At 42.1% G+C, this 12873-nt stretch overlaps 1 protein-coding gene across 1 annotated transcript in view; it reads left to right on the forward strand.

The window, feature by feature from the left end:
- The window catches only part of LOC136144144 (ATP-binding cassette sub-family C member 4-like), a 140643-nt gene that overhangs the window by 57535 nt on the left and 70235 nt on the right, over window positions 1-12873 (forward strand). The window contains exons 14-18 of the mRNA XM_065901804.1: window positions 1384-1480; window positions 4811-5008; window positions 6598-6738; window positions 7499-7536; window positions 8232-8326. Of these exons, the coding sequence (XP_065757876.1) occupies window positions 1384-1480; window positions 4811-5008; window positions 6598-6738; window positions 7499-7536; window positions 8232-8326 (569 nt within the window). The remainder of the gene's footprint in view (window positions 1-1383; window positions 1481-4810; window positions 5009-6597; window positions 6739-7498; window positions 7537-8231; window positions 8327-12873) is intronic.

Raw genomic sequence — 12873 nt, forward strand, 5'->3', positions numbered from 1 at the left:
GCTTTAGTACTACATCTAAAAAAAGTGTTAGTCAAGAAACTTAGTATGAACGCTGAACTAACACATGTTAAAGGGTAAAATGAATCCTTTTGGGCTTAATGAAACGATGGTTTGTCTATCTATGTCCTGGGAACCTGATTCTGAACACAGACCCAGTGTTCAGAGTGTCCCCTTAGGACTTCTCTGTCCTGAGTCCAAAGCACAGGGCCACTTGTGGTTAGGGAGGAGCGGAGAAGGGGGCTGACGTTTACTGAGTGTGTTGGTGGTTTGATTTCTCAGAACGTGTGAATGAGTTGTCATTGACATTGTTCTGAGATGAAGAAACTGAGCTTTAGTCTCTTGTCCAACATCATCAGGCTCCTGAGAGGGACTGAGCTGCAGTCTGCTGCCTCCAGACTCTCCATCTGACTCACTCACAGGCTGAGCTCTGGTCCAGGTTCCTGAGATTTTCTTTGCAAAGGACTGGGGCACTCAGACCTGCCTGTGGTCAGCGGGACCCCGGACCTGGGCACTAGCTTCCCTAGAGGGATTGTGGACCCTTTGGGGTTAGGCTGGGGCTGAGTTCCTAGGGGTCTGCATTTAAAATGTAGGAGCAGGTTTTTTTATTCTGTGAAAAAAAAATTTAAGGTTGAATAGTGAGGGGGATCTTGACTGTAGAGAACTGGCATGTGCTCTGAGACGTTGGGTGATTTCCACTGGGATTCGGGACATTTGGATTCCGTTCTTTTATTTTCATGTTTGGAAAGTGTTCAGTCCTAATGGAAGAAGACTTGCTTCCTGGATGGACCTGGGAATATTGCAGAGACTAATGGAGGCCACTCTGGCATTCATTTTTTATCTAACGTTCTTTGGGAACAAGTGTCTAGCAAATGCATTGTGGCAAAGATTACCTAGAATCTATTAGGGTTTTTTTTGTTGTTGTTGTTAATATTTGCATCATTAATTATAATCACCTAGAAAGCGGTCTAAGAATGTACACATTTTTATATGACATAGATCCCTCTCCTCTCATTCCTACATAGCAATAAAATATTATTTTAGTTCAGTAGAATTTCAGAATCTCAGTATTACTCAGTTGTTTTTCTTTATTAAACATGTAAATAATTGTTAAGCTGAGTTTTAGAAAAAAACCTTACCTGTTGGTGCCTCCTTCAGTGGACTGCTTTTTTAAGCAGTTAGGTTCAAATTTGCTGCTGATAAATTTAAGAACCTAGTCAGATTAATTGATTTATGTTTATTTAATATTTGTTATTGATTTGGTATTTAAACTACAGATCTTTGACTGCTGTGTAGTCTTTGTCTTATTCTTTTCAAAATATAAGTTTCCAGTCTGAAGCACCCCCATTAATGTGCTTTTGCATAATGTGCCTTTTACATTTGTAGGTGTATTCGTCAGGCCTTGAAGGAGAAGATCACGATCTTTGTGACTCATCAGTTGCAGTACCTAAAAGATGCAAGTCAGATTCTGATACTGAAAGATGTAAGTAGTTTCTAGAAGTCTGGAATTGCTAGCACTCAGGTGTGTTGAAAAACAGACATCCCCGCAAGTCACTCTCCTCGCATTCATGATAAACACCCTCTTCTCCCTGAGTTTTACGTCCCCTTCTTCTCAGAGCTGGTATTCACGCCTTGGAGGATGAATCCAAAGACCTATAGCCTGCCAGGCTCTTCTGTTCATGGGATTTCCCGGGTGAGAATACTGGAAGGGGTTGCCATGCTCTTCTCCAGGGAATCTTCCCGACCGAGGAACTGAAACTGAGTCTCTTACCATCGAACACAGTCTCATTGGCAGGCAGGTTCTTTACCGCTAGCGCCCCTGGAAAGCCCAGAAATATCCTAGTACACTGTAAGCCTATACTCTAGGGCTTCCCTTGTGGCTCAGCTGGTAAGGAATCTGCCTGCAATGTGGGAGGACCTGGGTTTGATCCCTGGGTTTGGAAGGTCCCCTGCAGAAGGGAAAGGCTACCCACTCCAGTACTCTGGCCTGGAGAATTTCATGGACTGTATATTTCATGACTGAGCGACTTTCACTTTCTTTCACACTCTTAAGCCACATAAACCCTAGGTTACTGAATCATCACTCTTCTAATGAAATCTGTTAAGTGTAATGTTTATTTAGAATTTTTTATTTTCTTCTTCCATGACTTGAGTCAAATTGTATTACTTAGAAATTAGAGATACTAATACCTGTTTGTATCCAGGTGATTGTTATACCTAGTTTGCTTCAAGAGCATCTACCATTAACACAAGAAACGAGGTTGGGTAGCTGAGCACCCAGGTCAGAGATGCCCACTCTGCTGGTGTCGCCAGTTGCTGGTGTTGCTGCCCAGGTCACTGTGTGCCCAATACGTGTGGGAGCCTGTGCAGCAGGAGGACAAGGCCCTGCCTTCACGGGGCTCCTGTTCTTATGGGGATTGATGTGACAGAGAGAGAGGTGGGCTGACATCCTGGCTGCTTCCCTGAGGAGCTGGTGCCTCATGGGGTCTGAGTGACATGAAGGTGGGGGCCACACAGTCACCTGGGGGAGGGGTTCTGAGACAGGGGGTCCTCAGGAAGGAGCTGACCTGGCAGGTTGAAGGAACAACAGGAAGAACAGCATGTCTGAGGAGAGTGAGCAGGGGAATGAAAGGGAGCTGGTCTCTGAGCTGTAGGCAGGGACCAGAAGTGGGATGGAAGTCTTGCACGGTCCAGAGCAGAGGAGGGATGTGGTCTGATGTGGGAGTTAAGAGATTCCTCCGATGGTCACTGGAGGGGTGACAGAAGAAGCAGTTAGAAATCTTTAGTAGAGCTGAGAAGACAGAAGTGTGGTCTCAGGCTAGAGTATCAGTTTTCAGAACTACCGTAACCTAGTACTGCAAACTGAGTGACTTACAACAGCGGAAGTTTGTTGTCTTCCTGTTCTGGAGGCTACAGACCCCAAATCCAGGCGCTGGCAGGGCCGTGCTCTCCCTGAAGGCTCCAGGGGACAATCCTTCCTTCCAGCCTGTGGTGTTCACGGTCCTTCCTTGGTTTGCCTTGACTTCCAGCTGCAGCACTGTGGTCTCTGCCTCTGATGTCACATGGCCGTTGTCCCTGTGTCAGTCTGGTCTCTTCTCATAAGAACATCAGTCATATTGGATGTAGGATCATCCTGCTCCAGTGTGACCTCATCTTAACTTGACTACATCTGCAGAGACCCTGCTTCCAAATAAGGTCACGTTCACAGGTGTCATGATTGAACTTATCTTTTTGAGGAGGAAGCACCGTCCAACCCACAGCTCCTAGCATGGTTGATGGTGGGGTGGAAATTAGTGAAAAGTGTTCAGACTTGGTAGTCATTTGATGGTTCACTCCTTGGCTTTTTTACTTCTAGGTCTCAGCACCTTTGTTGTTAACCCCTGACTGCCCCACAGGGCCTTGGTCAGATCCCTGACTTCTAAAATGAATCGATGCTCCAAGAAAGATTATTAAAATACAGAACCCCTGCCTCTCTGGAAGCAGTTCCATGTGTCAACTCTTTCTTCACTCCTCTAGAAGGGGCTAAGGTTTGCAAGGTTGAGAGCAGTTGATTTCATGTGCAGAGGGGGTGATTCTAGTATGTAAACCCCAGTGTTGACAGTGTTATGAGCATAGGATCAGTGGGCCGGAGTATAACCTATTTAATCCATCCCTAGATGTTTTGGGGCCCCCCTTATTGCTTATTTGAGGACACTACCCACAATTTTAGTACTAACAAAACAACTATTTGTCCACTGGTGAGCACTCCTGGATGAGTTGGGGACCATCCTCACAGTCGGGTTCCTCTCTCACAGCAGAGAGGGGATGGCTGCCCTGTTGTCCTCTCAGAGTTGTCAGGGCTTGACTGCTGAGTGAAATTGCTGTCTTTGTACTACCAGTCATTTAATTGTGCATATTACAGATTTGATGTGGTGAGTGGTGATTTCATCAAAGAAATGTGTGAATTTTGCCTCCCAAGTGGAACAAGAGATAATACATTCTGCATAATTTTCTAGTTCTGCAGTATCTGATGGTACTCAAAGGCTTCCCTGCATTTCTTCCAGTGTACGCCCTCAAAGGAGAGGGTGAGAGAGGTCCCAGCGAGGGTCCTAAGTTTCTTCTTGGATCTGAATGCATTGATTCTGGCTTATGTTTTGGTTTGTGGGCACAGACTGCCAAGGTTTTAGAGCCACCCCAGCCCCACGGTTCTCTTGTTTAATTACTTTAAAAGGTGGAACATTGAATTTTCAGTTGGGAACTTGCTGAGTGTGTGGGGACAGTTGTAGACCAAGGAGATGCCTCTCATGGATTTTCTGTCCAGGGCTGGTTCCTATTATCCCAGCTGGGCACATGATAGTGTGACAGTGACAGTGGGCAGTGAAGATTTAATGAGTGACTCTTACTTATATGCAGATTCGCTGGTCCCCACCTCTGGGTTAAGTTTAAATTTCTTTCCTGGAATTGTCAGATGAGGTTTCTCTCAATTCCCATGTTGTCTAAAAAGACTGTGCTGGTCCTCCCACCAACCTCTGTGCTTCTTGCTTCCCTAAGTGCCCAGGGTAGTCCTGTCAATGGCCTCCATTTTTAATGCATGAGCACACGTTTCTTTCATATCCCCCAGCACCTAACACAGGGACAGGGTTTGGCAGAGAACACAATGCTCAGTTCTGTCCTGAGCTGACGAAACTAGAGTTCTCAACAAGAATTGTAGACCCAGGGTTCATTTTTTTTCCAAAAATCATAATTTAAGACCAGATAACTTTTTTGATGAGTGTTTAGCTTGGTTTAATATTATCAAATATAAATTAATTTCTCTCAATTTTTTAAATTTTAGGGCAAAATGGTGGAAAGAGGAACTTACTCTGAGTTCCTGAATTCCGGGATAGATATTTTTTCCCTTTTTGAGAAGGGGAATGAGCACTCTGAACCATCTCCAGTGCCAGGAACTCCCACTGTGATCTCTGAGTCTTTGGTTCAGTCTCTCCAATCTCCCAGACCCTCATTGAAAGATGCAGCTCCAGAAGACCAAGAAGTGAGTTTCTCATCCTGCAGTGTGCCTGGGTCTGTCTGCTCTTGGTGGTCTCATGGACCTTCAGCCTGCTCATGACATCTTCATTTGTCCCAAAGTAGACCCTAAGTTCCCAAAGTCTTGTTCCATGGAATTAGTAGAGTTAGAAGAGCATGAGGGAGCAAACCTGCTTGGGGTTCCCCTTTGCGTGTAAGATGGAGAATCTTATGGAGACCAGCAGTGGGTGCACTGCTGTGAATTTCTGAGTGAATGTGGCTCACACTGATGGAGAACTCTTCAGTTTACTGTAGTTACATCCTAGTCATGCTGGTGGCCCCCAGCTTCCCTTATGCATCCAGAGGCTTAATGTGAAGACCCCCTTAGACTGAGTCCTGCTGTTGCCACATTAAATCAGCTACTTTTCCTATATGTTGGAATGTTCTGGCACTGCAGGTGACTGATGGTATTATTTTGCCTCAGTGCCAGATGGTTTGTGATAGGTCAGAGGTAACGTGTGCAAAGGCCCTGACACATGGTAGACACTTTGGTGTTAGTGCCGTCCTCCTTTCTTACACTTCAAGACTGAGAACCACATTTTAACCTTGAATCTCAGGGGCCGTGGTAGAGCTGAGGACATGCTAGGTTCCTCTGACTGTATAATGCATTCTGAGTCCTCCAGGCAGAAATGCACTCAGTTCAGTTCAGTCACTCAGTCGTGTCCAACTCTTTGTGACCCCATGAATCACAGCGTGCCAGGCCTCCGTCCATCACCAACTCCCGGAGTCTACCCAAACCCATGTCCATCAATTCGATGATGCCATCCAGCCATCTCATCCTCTGTCATCCCCTTCTCTCCTGCCCCCAATCCTTCCCAGAATTAGGGTCTTTTCCAATGAGTCAACTCTTCACATGAGGTGGCCAAAGTATTGCACTAGATCTCCCTTAAAAACATACACAAATATTCCCTTGATAGCCAAAACCTCAATATCCAAACCCAGGAGCCTGGAATGGTTCTGATAAGTATTTGGATTAGCTGTTCACTTTCTAAACCCAGGAATCTCTCTCTGAAACATAGGAACCAAATAGATTCAGATCACATGCTTGCAATGTGCTATCCAAACTCATATTACTCCAACTCTCTATGGACTCAGTTTACCATATTTGGCTAGTATTTTGAGCCCCAAGTATGTTTTATGTTTCTATTATTGAATAACATAAGTATCTAGAGGGATACATTAGCTCCATATCATTTTGTGTGTTATCTTAGATCAAACTTCTGCATTTATATGTTAATTTTTGTTTTGTGTGTGTAGAGAGTCATGATGTATTTTAAGCAAAACTACTGAACATTGAATGAATTCATGCGAATGACATTTCCTTATTTCTAATAGATTCCTAGAAGTAGGATGGCTGGGTCCAAGTGTAAACATATATGTGATTTGGCCAGATATTCCCACATCTTTCTCTGTAGGAGATGGGCCATCCTGCACTCCTACCAGTATATGAGATGTGTCTGTTTCCCACCGCTTTGCAGTGGAGGACATTACTGAGCTCTTGAAATTTTGGATTCATTTTTCAAAATTTCATCTCTCACTGCCATTTTTCCCTTCTAGACTGAGAATATACATGTTACACTACCTCTGGAGGACCATTTGGAAGGAAAAGTTGGTTTTAAGACATATGTGAATTACTTCACAGTCGGTGCTGACTGGCCTGTCATCATCTTCCTTATTCTAGTCAACATCACAGCTCAGGTACGTAAGGGCATTTATTTGGTTTGTGCACTCAGCTTGATATTTATATATTATTTATATTGTGTTTTATAATTATTTTAAAATATATATATTAAGAGATTTATCTGAAAGACTTGGCTCCTGCAGTTGCAGGCCTAGCTTGGTGAATGTGATCTCTGAAAGGCAAGCCTGCAGACTGAAACCTCAGACAGGAGTTGACCCTGATGTCTTGAAACAGAATTTCTTCCTCCTCCAGGAAGCCTCATGTTTTGCTCTTCAAGCCTTCATTTGACTGGATGAGGCCACTACAGTGTTGAGGGTGGTCTCCTCTCCTGAAGTTCTGATGATGGATGTGAACCACATCCATAAAATATGTTCACAGCAACATCTAGATGAGTGTTTGGTTGAATCACCAAACAGGCTGAGCCTGACCCAGCCATGCTGACACCCAGAACTGACCATCACCGTACCTGTCAACCTTTGCTTTGAAAAAATCCAAACATTTGTTCTGTTATTACTGCCTTTTGCAGTCCACTTGGATTTACATTGATGTACATTATATTTGGGGAGCAAAGTCTTCTAGGGAAAAGGGGATTTCTTTTAAAGATATTAACATGTAAGATGCCTTCCCCTGACCTGTGGTCATCGGGGTGAGGGGCTTGGCGCAGACCTGAGCCGGAAGGACCGCCTCCGTGTCCTGGAGCCTTCCCCTCCCCCATCCTGTGAGCGGGGGTGAGGCTCAGTGACGTCAGCATCTGAGTGACTGTGTTTCCTGCTCCAGGTCACCTACGCCCTGCAGGACTGGTGGCTTGTCTTGTGGTGAGTGATTGTGGGTCTGACCTAAAGTGCTATGAAAGCTACACAAAGCCCCCTTTCCCACAGAGTCAGGGAGAGAGGTGGGGCTAGTTCAGCTTCCTCTTCTGACCCTCAGGTAGTTTCCCTGAAGAAAGATGAAAGTTCTTGCGGGTGGTGTGTGATCCCCCTGAGGTCTCTCCCCATGTCCCTCCCTGTATCAGCTTCTTCACAGACAAATCTTTTTCTTTTTTTGAACTTTTAGTGTTGTATTGCAGTATAGCTGATCAACAATGTTGTGGTAGTTTCATATGAACAGTGAAGGGATGCAGCCATACACATACATGTATCCATTCTCCCCCAGACTTCCTTCCCATCCAGGCTGCCACATAACATTGGGCAGAGTTCCATGTGTTATACAATAAGCCCTTGTTGGTTACCTGTTTTAAATATAGCAGTGTGTGCACGAGCATCCAAACATTCTATCTATCCTTCCCCTCGGCAACCATAGGTTCATTTTCTAAGTCTGTTTTCACAGTTAATTTTGAAAACTGAAAGTCATGATTCAGATTTTTAAAAGGGAGACACACAGAGGGCCTTGTGAGCTAGGAAACACTTTCCAGCATAAAATACATTTCTTGAATTGAAGTAATTTTTTGGTGATATTTGTGTAAATTTTATGTATATCTATAGTGTAATATTTTTTATTTCCTGTTACATAGGGCGAATGTACAAAATGACCTGTTTTTTGGGAGATATGTAAAAGAAGATGAAGATATAGTATTCATTCTGAACTGGTTCTTAGAAGTTTATTCAGGTAAAGTTGAGCCATCTGCTCCATTGTACCAAAGTTTAAGGTACTTACAATGAGTCTGTGTGAGCAACAAGGGCTTCCAGAGTAATTCAGTAATGTCTTAACAGACTAAGTGTCTGAATCACACTTACTCTATGTATTAACTAAAATAATTATTTTAAAGATTTACTAGAAGACAAGAGGTTGAATGGAGACTCTTAATTTGGTCCATACTGGATTTTGGTAGTAAAACCAGGATTGCATATTGAGAAAATCAGCCACTGGAAATAGGTAGCTATTGTGTATTCTAATAGGTGCTTTAACTAAATCTTATATCTCTGTATGGATGGGTAAGGGGATTAGCAATGGATCCCCACCCTGTGGTTCAGGTTGTTCTAATTCTGTCTGAATAAACCTTGACTTTTATTGATGTTGGATGAAATCCACTGGCAGCATGGTCCCCAGATAAAAGCATTACTCCCTCCAAGGCATGCAAAGCTCCCCTTTCCACACTGCTCATCTCCTGGGCTTCACTAATAACTTGAGAAGCTAAGCAGGGGAAGTCCAGTGTCTGGAATTAGGATTCCTTCTCTTTCTTACCCTGAGATCACAGTGTTATCTCTTCTCCAACTGTGTGATTAATTCAAAATCTGGCTTGCCAGACTAGTATTATGACTGTCTCTATTCTCAAGGGTATTTAGAATATATATAGCATAGCACTACATACTATTTAAAGGATGTCTTTAACAAAAACTTTAAATGCCTAACCCTAACCTTAACCTTAACCCTAATTCATATGTTGATGGATATTTAGGTGGCTTCCATGTCCTAGCTTTTGTAAATAGTGTTGCTATGAGCACTGGGTGCATGTGTTTTTTTGAATTATGGTTTTCTCAGGATATGTGCCCAGTAGTGGGATTGCTGGGTCATATGGTGGTTCTACTTTCTGTTTTTTAAGGAACCTCCATACTGTTCTCCATAGTGACTGTAGCAATTTACATTCCTACTAACAGTGCAAGAAGGTTCCCTTTTTTCACACCTTCTCTAGCATTTATTGTTTGTATATTTTTTGATGATGGACATTCTGACTGGTGTGAAGTAATTCCTTATCAGACTTTTGATCTGCATTTATCTAGTAATGATATTGAGCATCTTTTCATGTGCCTCTTAGCCATCTGTATGTCTTCTTTGGAGAAAGATCTATATAGATCTTTTGCCATTTTTTGATTGGGTTATTTGGATTTTTTGGTTTTGTTTTTTTTTTTTTTTTTGATACTAAGCTGCATGGGCTGTTTGTATATTGTGGAGATTAATCCCTGGTCAGTTACTTATTTTGTAATTATTTTCTCCCATTCTCAGGACTGTCTTATGATGGCAAAGGGGCTTGCATAACTCAATGAAGCTATGAGCTATGCCATGTAGGGCCACCTAAGACAGACAGGTCATAGTGCAGAGTTATGATAAAATGTGATCCACTGAGGAGGGAATGGCAAACCACTGTAGTGTACTAGCCATGAGAAACCCATGAACTGCATAAAAAGGCAAAAAGATAAGATACCAAAAGATTAGCCACCAGGTCAGAAGATGCCCAATATGCTACTGGGGAAGAGTGGAAGACAACTACTATTAGCTCCAGACAGAATGAAGTGGCTGGGTCAAAGTGGAAACGATGCTCAGTTGTGGATGTGTCTGGTGGGGAAAGTAAAATCTGATACTATAAATAATAGTATTGCATAGGCACCTGGAATGTTAGGTCCATGAACCCAGGTAAATTGGATGTGGTCAAGGAGGAGATGGTAAGAGTAAACATCGACATCTTAGGAATCAGTGAACTAAAATGGATGAGAATGGGTGAATTTAATTCAATGATCATTACGTCTACTACTGTGGGCAAGAATCATTTCGAAGAAATAGAATAGCCCTCATAATCAACAAGAGTCCAAAATGCAGTTCTTGAGTGCAACCTTAAAAACAACAGAACAATCTCAATTCATTTCCAAGGCAAACCATTCAACATCTCAGTAATCCAAGTCTATGCCCCAACCACTGATGCTGAGGAAGCTGAAGTTGACCAGTTCTATGAAGACCTAGAACAGCTCCTAGAACTAAATGCAGAGATCCAGAGAATAGCAAGGAGAGACCGGAAGGCCTTCTTCAATGGACAATACAAAGAAATAGAGGAAAACAGAGAGGGTAAGGCTAGAGATCTCTTCAAGAAAATTGGAAATATCAAAGGAGCATTTCATCTGAAGATGGGCACAATAAAGGACAGAAACAGTAAAGACCTAATTGAAGCAAAAGACATCAAGAATAGATGGAAATAATACACAGAAGAACTGTACAATAAAGATATTAATGACCTGGATAACCACAATGATGTAGCCTCTCACTCAGAACCAGACATTCTGGAGTGTGGAGTCAAGTGAGCCTTAGGAAGCGCTGCTGCCTATACAGCTAGTGAAGGTGATAGAATTCCAGCAGAGTTATTTAAAATCCTAAAAGATGTTGCTATTAAAGTGCTGCACTCAATATGCCAGCAAATTTGGAAAACCCAGCAGTGGCCACAGGACCGGAAATGGTCAATCCTCATCCCGATTCTCAAGATGGGTACTAAAGAATGTTCAACACACCAGACAATTGCACTCATCTCCCATGCTACTATGCTCAAAATCATTCAAGCTAGTTTTCAGCATTAAGCAAACTGAGAACTTCCAGATGTTCAACCTGTGTTTAGAAAAGGCAGAGGAACCAGAGATCAAATTGTCAACATTTTCTGGATCATAGAGAAATCAAGGGAATTCCAGAACAACATCTACCTCTGTTTCATGGGCTAAGCTAAAGCCTTTGACTGTGTGGATCATAACAAACTGTGGAAAACTTTTAAAGACATGGGAATACCAGACTATCTTACCTGTCTCCTGAAAAACCTGTATGTGGGTCAAGAAGCAACAGATAGAACCCTGTATGGAACAACTGATTGATTTAGGATGGAGAAAGAAGTATGACAAGGCTGTTTGTTGTCTCCCCATTTATTTAACTAATACACAGAGCACATCATGTGAAATGCTGGGCTGGATGACTTACAAGCCCATCATCCAGTCCCATCACTTCATGGCAAACAGAAGGGGAAAATCTGGGAGCATTGACGGATTCCCTCTTCTTGGGCTCTAAAATCCAAATGGGACTGGATGCCATGATATTAGTTTTTCTTCCACCCTCCTTCTTCACCCTCATCAAGAGGCTCTTTAGTTCCTTTTTGTTTTCTGCCACTAGGGTGGTATCACTCACATATCTTAAGTTGATATTCTCCAGCAATCTTGATCCCAGCTTGATTCCAGTCCAATTCTCACACCCATACATGACCACTGGAAAAACCATAGCCTTGACTAGACGGACCTTTGTTGGCAAAATAATGTCTCTGCTTTTTAATATGCTGTCTAGGTTGGTCATAACTTTCCTTTCAAGGAGTAAGCGTCTTTTAATTTCATGGCTACAATCACCATCTGCAGTGATTTTGGAGTGGGCTAAGGCAAAAGCCTGTTGATGAATTCAGGAATTTAAGCAACTTTCAGAATTTAAATAACACTGATGTGGCAGCTGAATGGAAAAAAGTACTTGATGGAGTATATATTGCCAAAGTTATCCTCACTCTATATAACATTGTGAATTGAAGAGGTCTTTGGAGGGCTACTTTAATTTTTATATGCATGGTAGTACTCATGTATGTCATTGATAAGACATAAATTTAAATGATTATCTTTATTTACAAATGCTTTGGGGTTCTGTAAAATAGTGAGAGATTAGTTTAGATTATCTTGTTTAGATTATCTCATGTCAAAATAGAATTTGTAGTTTCTTGCAGTTCAACTATTTAAGAGATTGTCCATTTGCAATTTAACATGGTCTTTTCATGCTCTTTAAAGCTACTTGGGCATAGAACTAGCTAGTTTATTTTTATTATTTTAAATTTTTATTAATTTTTACTATAGTTGCTTTCCAATGTTGTGTTGGTTTCTGTTGTACAGCCAAGTGAACCATTGAACATATATCCTATCTTTGGATTTCCTTTCCATTTAGGCCTCCACAGAGTATTAAGTAGAGTTCCCTGTGCTCTACAGTAGGTTCTTAAAAAACTACTTTACATGGAAATAAATTTCCATGTGGTAGATCATGTCTCCTTTTCCCTGTTAATTAAAGTGCTGGTAGCAAAACATTGGAGAAGGGAATGGCAATCTACTCCAGTCTTCTTGCCTGGAGAATTCCATGGTTAGAGGAGCCTGGGGGCTACAGTCCATGGGGTTGCAAAGAGCATGACACCACTGAGCAACTAACACTTTCACTTTCACCAAAGCATACCTTACTTTTAGATTATGGGACATGTTGTAAATAATGAGATTTGAAATGTGGAGAAAGGAAGATCAGCTACTTGTATACTTGTCTGTCTAATAAGTTTTATTAGAACTTGTAATTGAATTAGGCAAGCCTAGAATGAAACTGTAGTTTACACTTATTTTTTTCCCCCTGTGTTATTTCTATTTAGTGAGAGGAAAACAGTGATTTTTACACTTTTC

The sequence above is a fragment of the Muntiacus reevesi genome, chromosome 11, assembly GCF_963930625.1.
Source record: "Muntiacus reevesi chromosome 11, mMunRee1.1, whole genome shotgun sequence".
NCBI lineage: Eukaryota > Metazoa > Chordata > Mammalia > Artiodactyla > Cervidae > Muntiacus > Muntiacus reevesi.